Source organism: Temnothorax americanus, unplaced genomic scaffold, assembly GCF_048541705.1.
Source record: "Temnothorax americanus isolate GAGA-0224 unplaced genomic scaffold, ASM4854170v1 Scaffold9, whole genome shotgun sequence".
Taxonomy (NCBI): Eukaryota; Metazoa; Arthropoda; class Insecta; order Hymenoptera; family Formicidae; genus Temnothorax; species Temnothorax americanus.
The window spans coordinates 3,283,288-3,298,214 of NW_027509812.1; the positions used below are offsets into that span (position 1 = coordinate 3,283,288).

At 39.3% G+C, this 14,927-nt stretch overlaps 4 protein-coding genes across 9 annotated transcripts in view; 2 read left to right on the forward strand and 2 right to left on the reverse strand.

The window, feature by feature from the left end:
- LOC143908001 (EF-hand domain-containing family member C2) overlaps positions 1–2,033 on the forward strand; it is a 33,605-nt gene extending 31,572 nt beyond the window's left edge. The window contains exon 16 of the mRNA XM_077425196.1: positions 1,897–2,033. The gene's annotated coding sequence lies outside the window, so the exon portion shown is untranslated. The remainder of the gene's footprint in view (positions 1–1,896) is intronic.
- Positions 896–8,161, reverse strand: LOC143908005 (arylsulfatase B). 3 transcript variants are annotated; one of them, XM_077425213.1, is made up of 10 exons: positions 7,562–8,161; positions 6,800–6,816; positions 5,901–6,064; positions 4,766–4,925; positions 4,212–4,438; positions 3,555–3,798; positions 3,202–3,359; positions 2,626–2,917; positions 1,940–2,283; positions 896–1,709 (listed from the first exon to the last, which is right to left on the reverse strand). In XM_077425213.1, exons 1-10 carry the CDS (start codon positions 7,648–7,650, stop codon positions 1,473–1,475), a joined length of 1,932 nt encoding a protein of 643 aa, XP_077281339.1. In that variant the 5' UTR covers positions 7,651–8,161; the 3' UTR covers positions 896–1,472. The 3 variants fall into 3 exon arrangements, with proteins under 3 accessions (XP_077281339.1, XP_077281340.1, XP_077281341.1); XM_077425214.1 differs by lacking the exon at positions 6,800–6,816; XM_077425215.1 differs by lacking the exon at positions 5,901–6,064.
- A 130-nt stretch (positions 8,162–8,291) lies between these two features.
- Positions 8,292–10,648, forward strand: Idi (Isopentenyl-diphosphate delta isomerase). The gene is made up of 3 exons (XM_077425250.1): positions 8,292–8,476; positions 9,013–9,319; positions 9,754–10,648. Exons 2-3 carry the CDS (start codon positions 9,041–9,043, stop codon positions 10,213–10,215), a joined length of 741 nt encoding a protein of 246 aa, XP_077281376.1. The 5' UTR covers positions 8,292–8,476; positions 9,013–9,040; the 3' UTR covers positions 10,216–10,648.
- On the reverse strand, positions 10,550–14,376 carry LOC143908009 (uncharacterized). 4 transcript variants are annotated; one of them, XM_077425227.1, is made up of 5 exons: positions 14,109–14,376; positions 12,680–13,589; positions 12,203–12,467; positions 11,626–12,034; positions 10,550–11,271 (listed from the first exon to the last, which is right to left on the reverse strand). In XM_077425227.1, exons 2-4 carry the CDS (start codon positions 13,531–13,533, stop codon positions 11,630–11,632), a joined length of 1,524 nt encoding a protein of 507 aa, XP_077281353.1. In that variant the 5' UTR covers positions 13,534–13,589; positions 14,109–14,376; the 3' UTR covers positions 10,550–11,271; positions 11,626–11,629. The 4 variants fall into 4 exon arrangements, with proteins under 4 accessions (XP_077281353.1, XP_077281352.1, XP_077281354.1 ...); XM_077425226.1 differs by having other exon boundaries at positions 11,626–12,467; positions 14,124–14,376; XM_077425228.1 differs by lacking the exon at positions 11,626–12,034.
- Positions 14,377–14,927: the final 551 nt, after the last annotated feature.

Here is a 14,927-nt window from a genome sequence, read left to right on the forward strand (position 1 = left end):
CCGAATAGTAATATACTTTATATAACGGATACTTTAGGACACATTAAAAGTGTCCGAATATTGATTTTATTTTTTTAGCGTATGTACACTTAGATTACATACAATGCGGTTAATTATAAATTATTATTTAATTACAAGACGTATATGATATAATTAATAATAAAATATTAATTAAAAGAAAGGTACTGAAAAGTATCTTCTATATATATATATATTCTATGGTCTACCTTTTTTATCCGAATAATGTGATCAAACGACAAGAATCAAACTCCATAAAAACGCAATGTTGCTTTTAAGATCGCTTAATCCCACCGCAAATTAATTTATCATAAAGGACACAATTAGCAAAAAAAAAAAAAAAAGAAGAAATGATATTTCGTTAGATTGTTCAAAGTAAAACTTCCTTTCAGCGCGCCGACTTTCGCTCCATCCGTTCTCGAATAAGATGCAATAAGATAAGCTATCTCGCGTTTGTCATGCTTTTATATTCACAAACGTTTCTACAGCGTAAAAAAAAAAAACATCATAATGCCATATACGGTAGTACATACAAAAAATTGACAATATAAATGTTAATTCGCCGAACAATGCAAATGCTAATTCAGACGTAGCTCACGTTTAGCATGTCTATGATTTATGCGTTGCCGTGCTGTAACATTGGCGCGTGTCGTACCATGTGATCTTCTCTTAAAGACCGCATGACAGAAAAACGAAAATGTAGGAATACTTTTTTTAACCTCTATACGACTTCGATACTCCACGTGCCAGCGAATTAGGCCCACTGTCCACGGAGGCGTTGTTGCATAGCGTATTAAGGCCATCGCGCACAAAATGCATGCATAGCTTAGCATAAGCGTAGCATAAGACCGCCAAACCAATGAGCATCCAGCATAAAGTCACTATATTAATTTACATAAGATGCTAATTGATATAGCGGTTTTATGCTATAGATATGCAGCCTATGCAATTTTGTGCGCGAGGCCCTTTAGATAGATACTCTACGCTTCCTGTACGCTTCCATGCAGCGACCAATCTAAACCAATAGACATCTGTCGACGAAGCTGCAGCGTCGCGTTTTCGTCGCTGCATGCTTGCGTCACGAAGCCCGGCGTATGGCATTGTCGGTCGCCGGGCGTACATGTTCTCGGTGGCTAAAGCGCCGAATTTCAAAATATTTTATATGAAGTTTGATCGAACTCTTACCACAGTTCAACTGTGGCTGCGTTTCAATATTCACTGTCAGTACTGGAAATTTATAGTTTACGTTATGTATATCATAAATTTTCAGTACTGACAGTGCATATTGGTTTTGTTTGTGAATTAATGGTACCATTTCCACTAAATTTTGACAGCTATTTTTACTCATATGTACGCATCGACGCTCCGTGGACAGTGAGCCTTAATCTAGAATCTAGACGGACTTACGGAATTTCATTAGGTATACACGTTTGCGTTTCGACCGGGCTAATTGTTCAAACAAAAGTTTTACACACGACCGCCACGAGGACGACCCCGATGTGAAGATAATATGCCAAACCGGCTAACTTAGCCGCCGCGTTGTACGGATAAAACTGATCGCCCGATGGTATCCATGGCTCCCACGTGTTGTTCGTCCTTCTTGGATCAGCGAGCCAGTCCACCGGCGGCTTGACTTGTATCGTGACATTGCGTCCGTACTGCTCCAGAAATTGATCCAGCTCGCGAGCGACCTGTTGAAGGAAAGAAATGACCGATATGACATGCTCTGAACCTTGAACTATAGCAAGCTGCTGTATAGATCTCTTTCAACAATAACGATGCATAATTTAAGCCTTTCATGTTTGCGAGATTAAAACTTAAAAGATACATGCTCGCTGATTACAAATTCGTGCTTTTAAGACTTCCGTTTTAATTTAGTTCCAGCTCGCGCCATCAGATTTAATGTTGAACGTTTCCTCACCCTCGGATATTGCTCGACGATGTTCTTCGTTTCGCAAGGATCGTTCTCGATATCGAAGAGGCACTCGGTCACGTTGCAAGTGAAAAAATTGTCTCTGTATAAAGTGGAATTGGATCGACAATGGACCATGGCTTCGCGTCGTAACTGAATCATCGTGCTGGGCTGAGTGACCGGACCGCCCAGATGATAGGTGATGCTCTGCGACACTGCGCTCTTCAGGATGGTCTCGGTGTAGGGTGGCAGTTCCTCCTGCGCGGTTTTCTTCGAATCGTTGAAATATGTAGGTAAATAATTTCTTTCGTAGTCACGGTAATATCCATCGTAGTGGCCACCTTCCATCGATCCTGAGACGTAATTTTTCGTGAGCGTTAATGAATGGCATTTACAAACAATAAGTGAGCTAAATACTGAAAATATCTTTCCCATTTTAAAAATTAAAATGTTATGAATCTTGAAATCTACGAGTTTTGCGACTGACTGTTGAAAAACTTTTACGTAAAGTTTGAAATCTTGTTACTATTAAATCTTGTTAATATTTATTTAATATTTATGTATTTTACACGATTACAAGTTTCATTTTTTGAAGTTTCAGCTAAAAGAAGTATTTATTCAGAACTTCAGAAGTCTCAGCGCGTCGCCACGTGAAAATTTAATTATTATTCTGCTCAATCACGATAACGGAATACCTCGAAGAAGCTTGTACTGCTTATATATGGCACCCTCGGTCTTGGAAATCTCGTCGATGTTCAGCAACAGCTTGTCCCTGACTATCGGATAACCGTCGTTCAACATGCGCCACTGATTCACCCCGTCGATCTCCCCCAAATCCGTCAGATCGCCAGCAGCGGCGGCATAGAGGGTTGGCAGCCAGTCGGATATGTGCACCAGATCATCGCACACACGTGCTGCTTTACGCAATTTTGGTGACCACAGTACGGCAACTCCTCTCACCCCACCCTCGTAAAGGGTGTATTTCATCTGCCATCATAAATCACGCTCTTATATACCGCCGTGTCTCTTAAAACATCAAAGCGGCTCATAAGCTCGCGCGTATCTCCGGGAAATTTTCGAATAGATTAGGTAAAACGCTGGTATTTTCATAATATATCAGTAATATATGTATAATAATATTTGTTTATAAATAATTTTACTTTTTTTTTCTTAATTTATCACCGTCGAAAATTGGTAGCGACTGAATATGTATACGTCCAGACTTTCATCAATTTGACATCTGAGTCGGTATGTGACTTGAAAATACTTACACCACGTAAGGGATAATTAGAGCCGAAATTGCGAAATTTGCCAATAGGCGCCGCACCGTTGTCAGTGAGGAAGAGGACCACCGAATTCCTTAACATCCCCCGGTTACCCAAGGTATGCACGATGCGCCCAACGGAATCGTCTAATTTCGATACCATCCCTAACGAAATTAACGACAAGACATTGAAGGGAGAATAAAGTAGTCTTTACAAATATCTTACGTAAGTTCTCGTACACGATTAAACTAAATTATAATATTTAGTACTTATTTCATTTGTAAATTGGAATTATATTGATCAACGTTAAACAACCACCGACTTTTGCCGTTGACATAATCCACATAATTTGTACTCACTGGCATACTTGCGACGATTTTGTTCCCGTATATGCATGAACCGTTTATCGTAGTGATCGTAATCTTGCGGGTTCTCGAGAGGCGCGTGAACAGCGAGATGCGATATTTGGAGATAGAGCGGCCGAGACGGGTCGTGACCCTGGATAATCCTAACTGCCTCATCGGTGAAAAGGTCCGTCACATACTTGTCGGTTAAGCCGTAAGCCGGAGCATCGCCACGATGCATATCATACCCGCTCATATTCTGATATACGTGTAAAGAAAACAACGAAATAACAGCAACGATATATAATAAAAATTACTTAGATATACTATTTATAGAGAAGATGAATAAAAAGTCAGAGAGGATCAGTGTGTGAGCCTTCTCAAAAGCCAGGCTAATTAACTACATTAAAAAGTAGAGAATATTGACAAAGTTGTAAACTATTAATCATGCGCTCTGGTACAAAAATTGAGAAATTTATAAAAAATGGAGTTAATCAGTTTAGACTAATCGTCGACAATAATGTTTTTTTTATTCATCTTATTTTAAGTAATTTTTATTGCAATTTTTACGTAGAAAACTAGATCGTTAATAAAACATGCGAAAGAGACAATACTTTAGAAAAAAAAGACATCCGTTTTGATTTTTACGATCTTCTCGAACGGGATATGTACCTGATATGAATACTTGTAGTCATAATACGAAACATGACTATTGTAAAAGCCAAGAAAGGAATCGAAGCCACGGTGCAAGGGCGTGTGCTGAGGCGTGTGGTACCCCAAATGCCACTTCCCGATCAGCTTTGTCGCGTACCCTAGTCCCCGCAAGTGTTCCGGCAAGATCCTCACGCTGAGAGGTAGTCCTCTGGGTTCGCCACCCTGTATATCATCCCCCTGCATACCTGTACCAAACAACACACAGGCTGCATACAAGAGTATTTCGGATGCTGCATTAATTCACGACGTCATCGTGCGCGTTGCCTCATCATCATCTCCTTAAATGCGCGTTAAATTGTTGCGACGCGTATGTCTTTTTGTCGCTCAGACGCAGACACATCGTAAATGTCGTAAAACTTTGCGGTATAAAGAAAAACAAAATCTGACCTCTTCGGTTAAAAAAAAAAGTAGAGAAAAAAAGCTGGCACTGGAATTTTTTTTCCCCGAAAAAAAAAAATTTATAACGTATGTAAAGAAAGTTTATTGTGTATAAAGCAATGATTAATACATACCCATACGCATCGGATACTTTCCGGTGAAAAACGCGGTTCTGGAAGGTGTGCTAGACGGCAAGACGTAATGCCTATTTAATATAATTCCGTTATACGCTAGGGCGTCTATGTTCGGGGTAGGTATCTGATTAGAGCCGTGGAAACCGACGTCGTTCCACCCCTGAAAATTTCGAGCGTTATTGTCCGTCGGCACGTATAATATATAAGAAAAGTATATGTAATGAAAATTAATTAATAATCACTGCAAAGTATTAATAATTCGGTAATTAACAGATAATTTTATGAGGAGCGTCTGACAATAAGCGCTATATATTTACATGTGTACGTATAAAATATTTTTCTCGCACCGGAAGTCCAGCATATCAAAATTACGTGATCGAATTAAGTCGTAATAGGCGTGTGCAGGAATTAGCATTCTGTCGTGTAGTCGGAATGAGTCACAGTTTACGACGTGCGTACTTGTTGATTGCGGAGGCGTAGATAAAATACGTGAGCTACGATAATTAACTAAACTAAGGATAATTTTAATCCGGGATACTTTTATGTAAATTAATCGTGCTGAATTGAGTACGTCATCAGGCAAGCGCGAGTAACGCAAGTAGTAAATGAAAGTTTATGCAAACCGTTACATGTATGTACAAGATAAAAATAATTTCGAACGTCTGCAAATGTTTCAAGTATTCTATAAAACAGATGAATCAAAATGCATTAAAAAAAGAATTTGTTTTCGCGGACATTAACCTCCATATATTTTTCAAAAGTTTTCCTTTTTCTTCTGTTTCTTTCTACTTTTGTATAATACGTAAATCCTATAAAACTCCTGCAAATGCCTGTATAGAGTACATTTAAATATCTAAATTTTTGTTAAGAATAGGTATGATATTTCTAATCTCTCTTCGCCTCTTCAATTAAATTTTAAACTTTTTGTGAAAAGACAAAGTACGGATAGAAAAGAACAGAAAAGAATTTAATAAATGCTAATTTCAAAAATTAGAGAAAAAGAAAGAGAGGGAGAGAGAAGGATTAGTTAAAAAAATATACATATATTTATTTATTTATCTTAATATCTTTATATATATATATAAAACAATTGTCAAGTGAAACATCGGTATCTTCATTTTTATCAACGTCTTACCAGATCGTCAGCCATCAAGACGATTATATTCGGTGCCGTTTCATGCAGGCCAAATGTAGTCCCAAGGAACAAAAAAAGGCATAAAACGTGACGAATATCAGCCCGTATTATCATTAAACGCACCATCTTCGTGACGATTATAGATTTTCGGATATTCAGGGATGCTGAGAAAGGAAGAGAAATAAAACTTCACTCTACGTCCACGCGGCCTCTTCTTTGCACTTTTCGCGTCACTCGACAGCGATATTCGCGTAAACAAAAGGAGGGTACATTATTCATACGGCATATGTATACCGACGAGCTCTCGCGTAATACAAAGGAGCATAGAGAAGACACAAACACGTTTATATAGCCCACCCACGAAAGAGCGTGTCACGAATGGATCAAGGCGAGAGGGAACTAAGGAAGGGAAAGGAAGATATACTAATAAACGCGATAATGACGAGGATAACGTGTCTTAAACTGGGTTGCTTCTCGTCTTACAACCCATTTTCTCTACTTATCTAATTCCCCCCGCGAGACTGCTAGCATACGACGATCGCGTAGACTTTGGAAAACGTAATGTAAGAGAGAAGCGTTAGAGGAGAAGAACGCAAGACTCCTTCGTTCTTATGTCCGAGGTTCTATAGTCAAAAATATATAGGTTGAAAATGAAAAAAAATTAACAATATATATTACCATATAAAATTAAAAATTTTTAACCTGGCGTTACTGAAAATATATAGCACGATTACTAAGATTATATCACAGCTGGTAATGGCATAAAATTTTTAGAATATTTTAAAAAGCGGCTTTCGCTACAATGATATATATCGTTGACGCAACGAGTGACGTACTGATTAAGACGTCCAAATAATTGGGAACGCCTCAAGCGGACGGTTAAATGAGCGCATACTTACATCTACGCAACGGCATCCTTTAAAATTGACAAAATAATGAAGAAGTCGCTCGTTAAAGAGCCGTAAATATAGTTCACGGTCCGGAAACAATGTGACGAATTATAGTCACGGGAATATGAAAAAATACGAAAATAAATTAATTAGGAAAGATGTGGAAATGAAAGATATTGTAGACAGATATATATAGAAGCGATGCGAATTAATTAATAAATGTAGAATTGTAGAATAATAAATTTATTTCCTTACAATTCATACATGACGTTTAACAAAATATGTGTACACTTTACAACAAGAAACGCATATATTGGACATTGGCAGAAATGCGAGGACGATTGTTTCGCACTAAGAATTTTGTTTAATTCAAGTTTTTAAACAAACATTTTTACGATTTCCAAAATATTTAATATCACACGTTAGAAAGTCACGATAAGCAAAAACGTGAATCCAATTCAAAGAGTATATGTATAATTAAAAGAATGTTAGTTTTTTAATTCGTTACAGAATATACAATCTTACAATTGATTTTTACAGGTTTTTATGGAAAAGTATTTTTATCTAAATCATTCAATAAATTTCACTGAAACCTGATTATTCAATTTTTACTTCTCTAGCTAAAATATAAAAGCTTGGTGGCTTCACCCAGCTTCACCAACAGGTCTATGTCCAGCTTGTCCAGGATACAGCGTTTCTTTGCGCTACGCACTTGCGCTGTTCCAAAATCTAAAAAATCTTTCTCCACAAGCGCCGTTACCCTATAGTTACCTTTGTGCACGGATACCATTGAAATGGGCTTTATCCTCGATCATCGTCAACCAGCTGCCCGCCGAATAACGAGCAAGAACTGGGTACATGAACGCGCATGCAATAATATTTATCTCATATCTCGCATATGCGGGAAATTTATTCGTAGAAGAACGTTACGTCGAATATTCGGTTGACGACAAAACCGCACAGAGGTGGGAATTAATTGACACGAGGAGCAAGGACGCGCACGTGTACATACGTGAATACGTACCACGTGGCGCGACACGTCGAGAGAACGGGCCAATCGCGGAACGTTGATTTACATACGAGAGTGATCGGCGCGATGTCGAAAATGACGAACGGCAATTCCCCTTCGCGACCTAGAATCATTTTGTTCTTGTTTAACATTTGACAAACAACAACGACGAAATGTTTCTAAGAGCGTCCTGGAGCTCGGAGCGCCAAGTGGATCGCACCCTTGGACCCGCAAATTCGGGGATCGCGAAGTCGCGAATAGGCCTTTGCGGGCTCTGGAGAGAATTATTCAGCCCCCCTCTCTCTCCGTCCCATTCCTTCTTTTCTTTCTATTCTATTCTATATTCTATTACGAAACAGCTGCCTCTCTGTAAACTGTTGAATATTTTTCTCATACATATTCGTTACAACTATAAATTAACCGACGGGTCATGTTGAATGTTGAATCAGCCGTCGATAATACAGTTTGTAACTTTTATAATTAGCTGTAAAGTGCATTCCGTGCATTCCGCGTTGATTTTACGTGTTATGTTCTTCTCTCTGCGTCTCGCAGGAAAGCATCGATATTTAAATTTTCGCGTTTAAATAAAAGTGAAATGGGTATATAATTAAATGTTGCAGAGGAAAAGAGGAAAGGCGACAAGTCCGAACAATTCAGCTGTCGAAATCAAATTTGAGGTTAGTGATCCAAACAGATGACGTGATTCACGAAGAAATTCACGGTCGGAGTTCGAGTATAAGCTCCCGTGTGTGAAAGTGAAAAATTATTGCGCGATCGAACGATGAACGGAACGGAAGTATGTGAAAATTGGGAAAGCGAAGGGCGACGAGCGATCGTTCGCAACTGCACGGTCAGGTCGCGACGCGCGAAGGAATTCCCGTTCGTCGCCGGACGTCGTTCTCGACGTCACTCACTCTCACGCGAGTCTCACATGTAGATGAACGATGAACGGTTCGCGATTAGCCGGAATTTAGCCCACCCGCTCAGAGATTCGGAGTTTCGGTTTCGGACGACGCTCGCAAACGCCGCCGGGACCGATCGTCTTCTCGACGTGTCGCACCGCGCGCACGTTCTTGCTCCTCGTGTCAATTAATTCCCACCTCTCATTCTTTGTCGTCAACCGAACGCGTCGACGTAACGCGTAACGATCTTCTTCCACGAATAAATCATATACGAGATAAGATAAATATATCGTGCACGTTCATGTTTCCAGTCGTTATTCGGCGGGCAGCTGACCGGTGATGATCAAGACGTACAGGAATCTCAACGGTATCATGCACAAGGTAGCGGCGATTGCGGAGAAAGATCTTGGAACTGTGCAAGTAGCGCCGTTGCAAAGGGCCGCTTTAAAGGAACGCTGTATCCTCGTCGACAAGCTGGACAGGCCCGTTGGCGAAGCCACCAAGCAAGTTTGTCACGAGATTGACACGGAGGGATGTGTCCCGCTCCACAGGGCGTTCAGCGTCTTTCTGTTCAATAGTAAAGGAGAATTGTTACTCCAGAAACGGTCAAATGTTAAGGTAAGAATCCACTTTTATGCTTGCTATTTTTAAATATAATTTTAAATATGTATTTTAGCTAAGGAAGTAAAAATTGAATAATTGGGTTCTCTCTCTAGTGAAAGTTATTGAATAATTTAGTTGAAAATACAAGACTTTTCCATAAAAACTTGTAGAAATTGATAGTAGAGTCGTATATTCTGTAATAAATTTAAAAAACTAACATTCTTTCGATTATATTGGAGCTAATATTCTTTCAGTCTTTGAATTGGATTCACAAGTTTTGTTTGTCGTGACTCTAACGTGTGATATTAAATATTTTAGGAACTGAAAAAATGTCTGTTTCAAATCTTGAATTAAAACAAAATTCTTAGTGCAAAACAATTATCCTTGTATTTCTGCAAATGTAAATATATATATATGCACAATTTATATGACGCAAATCTATGTTATAGATAACATTCCCGGATTACTACACAAATACGTGCTGCAGCCATCCGTTAGCCGAGATTCCTGACGAAACGGAAGAAGAAAACGCTATGGGGGTGCGCAGAGCCGCGATAAGAAGGCTCGGCTACGAGCTGGGCATACCTAGCGGCGAGATCAAACCTTCCGATTTATTTTACCTGACAAGAATTCGCTATCAAGCGCCCAGCAACGATCGTTGGGGTGAACACGAGATCGATTACATAATGTTTCTGCAACGAGACGACATCACCATAAAGCCTAATCCCGACGAAGTGAGCGAGACTCGATGGGTGTCGCGATCGGAGATCGACAATTTTATCAAGACCACGTCGTTGCTGACACCGTGGTTCCGTCTGATCTACAAATTTAAACTGCTGCATTGGTGGGATAATTTACATAACTTGAGTAAAATGCAAGATCATCGAAATATAATCATGTTGAAGGATTGATCCGTATACTTGGGTCTCGTTATTAAAGCAAAACTGGTCTGAGAGTGTATATTATCCAAATCTTTAAAAAAATTATTCCCGTAATTTATATTACTAAGAATCGAAAAATGGGTTTAGATTTATGAACTTAAGTTTATGGGATACGTTTGTACCTGGATTTTCTCAACTTAAATATTTTAGATACGCATATATACATCGTGGAACCCTGGTATTCGAAGAACGGTAACTTTTCCAGATATAAAGGCGAGCGGGTGTATATTATTTTTAATCGAATTGATCTGTGAGTTTCTGAATCGTTTCTAAATTTTTGTAAAAGATTAAGCTCACTTAGACGTATGTTGTAACTTGAGCGTTTATTGTCGCAAAGTGTACACGTATTTTGTTAAACGTCATGTATGAATTGTAAGGAAATAAATTTATTATTCTACATTTATTAATTCGCATTGCTTCTACATATATTAATATATATACTAAAAAATGCAACGGAAATAGAAATCCCATGCAGATCGATCGTCGACTATTGCCATTTAATCACACAATACACAGAACGCGTTTATCAAAAATGATAAATATAATAAATGATAAAGTAGTATCGGACAACTTCACATCGCAAAGATTCAACCACTTCAAAAACGCGAGTATATCAAATGCAGTGTATCGATAAAAAAATTTAAATTTTCAAGAATTTTATAATTTGATAGAAAAACGCTAATTAATTTTCATTGTTTAACTAAGATCTTATAAGATGTCGAAATCTACATATTTAGGGATCCAAAATTAATCAGATTTCGATTATATTTACTTGTCCAAAAATCTAAAAGAATTAAAAAATCGCGCAGCCATTAAAAAAAAAACGTAAACCGTATGACACACCGTTCGAACATGACAGTCAAAATATTAACACTGTACAACTAAACTTCTACATATTTTAAAAATATACCTATAATGTTATCATAAAACATGACTAGTACCAGACTCTGCCATGACTGAGCCGAGTGTCTCTTTGAGAGTGTGGAAATTTCTTACTTCTTGGATTAATACCGCTCGCTACTTCCACTGAAACATACAATTCGATATATAATGCATAATAATGTTAATAATTAATTAAAATAAAATGCGAGAAGTACATTTCGTATTTAACCAAACGGTCGAACTAATTTAAACGTAATCACATTGACAAATAGAGAAATCTGATTTTTGAGTCAGCGATCGATTGAGCTAACTGATCATAATTACAGTAAGATAATATTTTCTCCAACGAAACTGAACGATGGAACATGTAATATTTCTTAATTAGAAGCGCATACTTTCTCGTTGAATAACGCTTATTTTTTTTTAGATATTTATTAAAGATTTTCGATATAATCTCTCATCTTTCAAATCTTTATAGGTTTTATAAAAATAATATACCTGATTATTGTTCGGACTGCACAGGTGGCACCTCGTCAGCGTCCTGATTTGGCTCGTACATTGTACACGCCCCGCTCTTGCTCAAGATCTGCTTCCTGTACGAGATCCGCTTCGGGCTTTTGGTAGGTTGCCGCTGCTCGATGCTCCTCTCATCCTCGCTCAGCTCGCTGTCGTCTTCCTGCATTTGCTTCTTAATCAATTCGAGGGCTTTCTTCGCCTTTACCCTGGTTGAAATTTTGGATGGCGCGGGCGGTTTAACTCTTCGAACGGATTGTATTTTATACAATCGCTTCTCGTAGTTCTCGTATTTTTTCTTCTCCAGCTGTTGTTCGTTCGCCGCATGACGTTTCTCGTCAATCTTGGGTGTAGATGTTGCAATTGATATCGCACTTTGACCCGCTCCTACCATCTGCACGGACCGCACGTTTACAGGTCGCGGTAGGATCGACAATTTTGGCGTAACCGATGTGCTCGTGGATAGTGGTATTACGACTCTAGGTGCGGGCGGTGCACCTATCGTCCGTACTTGTTTTCTTTCGATCGCTTTAGCTGTATAGGTTTTATAAAAATAATGTACCTGATTATTGTTTCGACCGACATTGTCGCCCTTTCTCTCACGGGCCGGAGAATGATTCGATGCCAGTGTCAACTCCTCTGTAGTTCTTCGCAGATCTGCCTCTAGAGTTTCTTTCGGTCCGTTGGTCAACTCTAGGCTGCTGATTAGTGTTTCTCGTTCCTCCATTGGGATCTCTAACTTCTCGTATTTTATACTCATTTCGTTCTCCACGTTCTCTCGTAGTTCCGCATTATGTTCGCGGCTTTCCTCAAGATTTTCGCTCGTTCTTAAATATGAAAAGAAAGATTAGGAAAGAAAATATTGCTTATATACGGAACAACTTCAATCTCTCGTGGTTATCTTGTTTTGCTAAAATGTAATTAGATTCTATCGGCATAGATATCAAATGTTTGCCGAGAAAAGATTATAGGCAGATAGACATAACTGATATGTAAAAGTAATAAAAATTTAAAAAATAAATTAAAAATTAACGCATACCTGTCCGATTCATTTCGAACGGTTGCGGCAAAGTTCGGCAAGTTTCCACTGGCATTTTCGACTTCCATATTTATCGATGCTAGATCATTATGGAGTTTCTCCTCGTTCTCTAGAGAGGCTCTCAACTTTGTCCGCAAGAACTCGATCAACTTACTCTCCCGTATTCGTATGAATTCCGCCATCCGACGATGTTCTTCTATCTGCGTCCTCAAGAACTTCGCCGCGTTCCTCTCTAATACAAGTTCTTCGTCCAACTTAACCACCTTCTTCGTCTCCTCTGTCAAATCCGCTTTCAGTTGCAAAATACGATCCTCGTACTCGGCGATCCGATGTCTCATCATATCTGGTTCGATCTCTAAATCACCCTCTAATCTCCTCACCAATTCGTTGTCCTTGCGTAAATTCGTCTTTCGATCTTCGGTTGCTATTCCATCCACGACTTTATCATTCTTAATTACCTGCATAAGTTGCTTATCCAATCGTACGGAGAGATGCAACGCTCGCTGGACCATGTCCTCGATATCGCTATCCTCCTGACGCGAGCGTCGCGCAGGCACATCTCGCAAGTCTCGCAACTCTTTCCGCAACCTCCGCACCGTATCTCTCAGTTCCTCGTTCAGCCTACGTTCTTCCTGCAATTTTCTTCTCAGTTCCACGATATTATCCGATTCTTTCATTTTGCTTTTTATAGTCTCCAGTGCTCGCTGCAAACTCTTGCTGTCATCGCTCATCTGCCCGATTACCTTGTCCTTCTCCTTTAGGAACTCCCGTAGGTGACGGATCTCTCGATCCTCGTTGCCAAAGGACGACGGCGAGGACGTGCCCGACCGTACGTCACTCATTCGCCTCGCCATCTCCTCCGCGTTACGAATAACCTGATCCCAATTGTTCAAACCGCTTGCACACGCAGCTGAAAATTCAGTTAAAAATGTGGAATTAACATATCGCTTGCCATAAAAAATACCCGACGTTGAAGATAAAAGATCTATTTGTAGACTTGAAATTTATGCATTATGCATAATTTTAGAGAATATTTTAATGGAGAAATTTAAATTTATTATTTATATAAGGCGCGCATCAGTTTACGTATTTTATATCCTTAAATTTTAATTCAATTTCGATTCGACTGTATATTATAATATTCCACGTGCTTTCCAAGTAACAAAACTATAGAGAAGAAAAGCATCGTATATTTGACGGTCATTTCCTTCTAGCGGACTGTAATCTTCATATTATTTAAAATTCAAGCGAATGAGAAACATATGAGTTTGCATTAATTTCTTTCAATCTGTCATTTTTATGTATAACACACGTACAAAGTACAGATTAAATATATAAACAATAATCGTTTCTAACCAAACAAAACTTGTCGAAAATTTGGTTCTAAAATTCTCGTGGACGACGATAATTGCTTCGCGAATTATATTACCGTGTATATGTTCACCGATGGACTTGAAGTCTTAATTCTCTGGATACAAATAAATCACCGCACAGCCGGCAACGTAACGCGCAACGGCAAATGCTCGTCTATTTACGTGGCTCAACAATTTCTCATCCTCCAAGTTCAGTCTGTTCGGTTTTCGGTGCTTGCTGTCCGAAGTGAAAAATCTTCGAAAACGGATATGCGGACGTGATTGCCGAAACGACGCTGTGGGTTCGCCCACGGAATGGCTAGACGCAATTAATGTTTGATTATTTAATTAAAAAATACATAAATAATCGTATATTCTAATTTACATATGGAGCTTATAGACTATACGATAAACGATACCTTCCGCACTATAGCGCAAGAAAAAGAGAGAGAACGTTACGCGGCTGTCTTCGTCCTACAGTGGCTACAGTATGCACGTACATTGCACAGTACGTACGATAGCGGAACTCAATCGACCACGTCGTCAATTGATTTAAAATAAAAATATCTGATTGGTTGGTTCAGGGGAAAACTTCCAGGCTTCGGGGGGGTTGTGAGTGGCTGTGGTCAAACGGGACGCTCCCTTCCGCTAACCAGCGCGAGTTCTGATTGGCTTCTGCTCTTTCCCGCTTTCTGCTATTCTGCCAAGATGGGAATTTGTCCGAAGAGCGTGGTTTTCGTCGTTCTCGAACGCAGCCCTGCTAATTGCTAAACGTGCCCCCATTATTTCTTCTACAGGTTCTGCACCGTGGATCGATCGATCTCTTCCGTCATTATCCGTGGCCCCGGTGCCATGGCCCCGTATGGACGGGCCTTCGCCTTACGCCGGCTCCGTCT

What these genes read in the sequence shown, in the direction of transcription:
- LOC143908005 (XM_077425213.1), bottom strand. Translation starts at nt 7,650, where the DNA reads ATGTACCCAGTTCTTGCTCGTTATTCGGCGGGCAGCTGGTTGACGATG. An exon ending in AAAGTATCCGATGCGTATGG is followed by an intron (nt 4,439 to 4,765) that starts GTATGTATTAAT and finishes TGTTTGGTACAG; the next exon opens with GTATGCAGGGGGATGATATA. An exon ending in AAATCGTCGCAAGTATGCCA is followed by an intron (nt 3,360 to 3,554) that starts GTGAGTACAAAT and finishes TAATTTCGTTAG; the next exon opens with GGATGGTATCGAAATTAGAC.
- Idi (XM_077425250.1), top strand. Translation starts at nt 9,041, where the DNA reads ATGATCAAGACGTACAGGAATCTCAACGGTATCATGCACAAGGTAGCG. An exon ending in AGAAACGGTCAAATGTTAAG is followed by an intron (nt 9,320 to 9,753) that starts GTAAGAATCCAC and finishes TCTATGTTATAG; the next exon opens with ATAACATTCCCGGATTACTA.
- LOC143908009 (XM_077425226.1), bottom strand. Translation starts at nt 13,533, where the DNA reads ATGGCGAGGCGAATGAGTGACGTACGGTCGGGCACGTCCTCGCCGTCG. An exon ending in GTTCGAAATGAATCGGACAG is followed by an intron (nt 12,468 to 12,679) that starts GTATGCGTTAAT and finishes TTCATATTTAAG; the next exon opens with AACGAGCGAAAATCTTGAGG.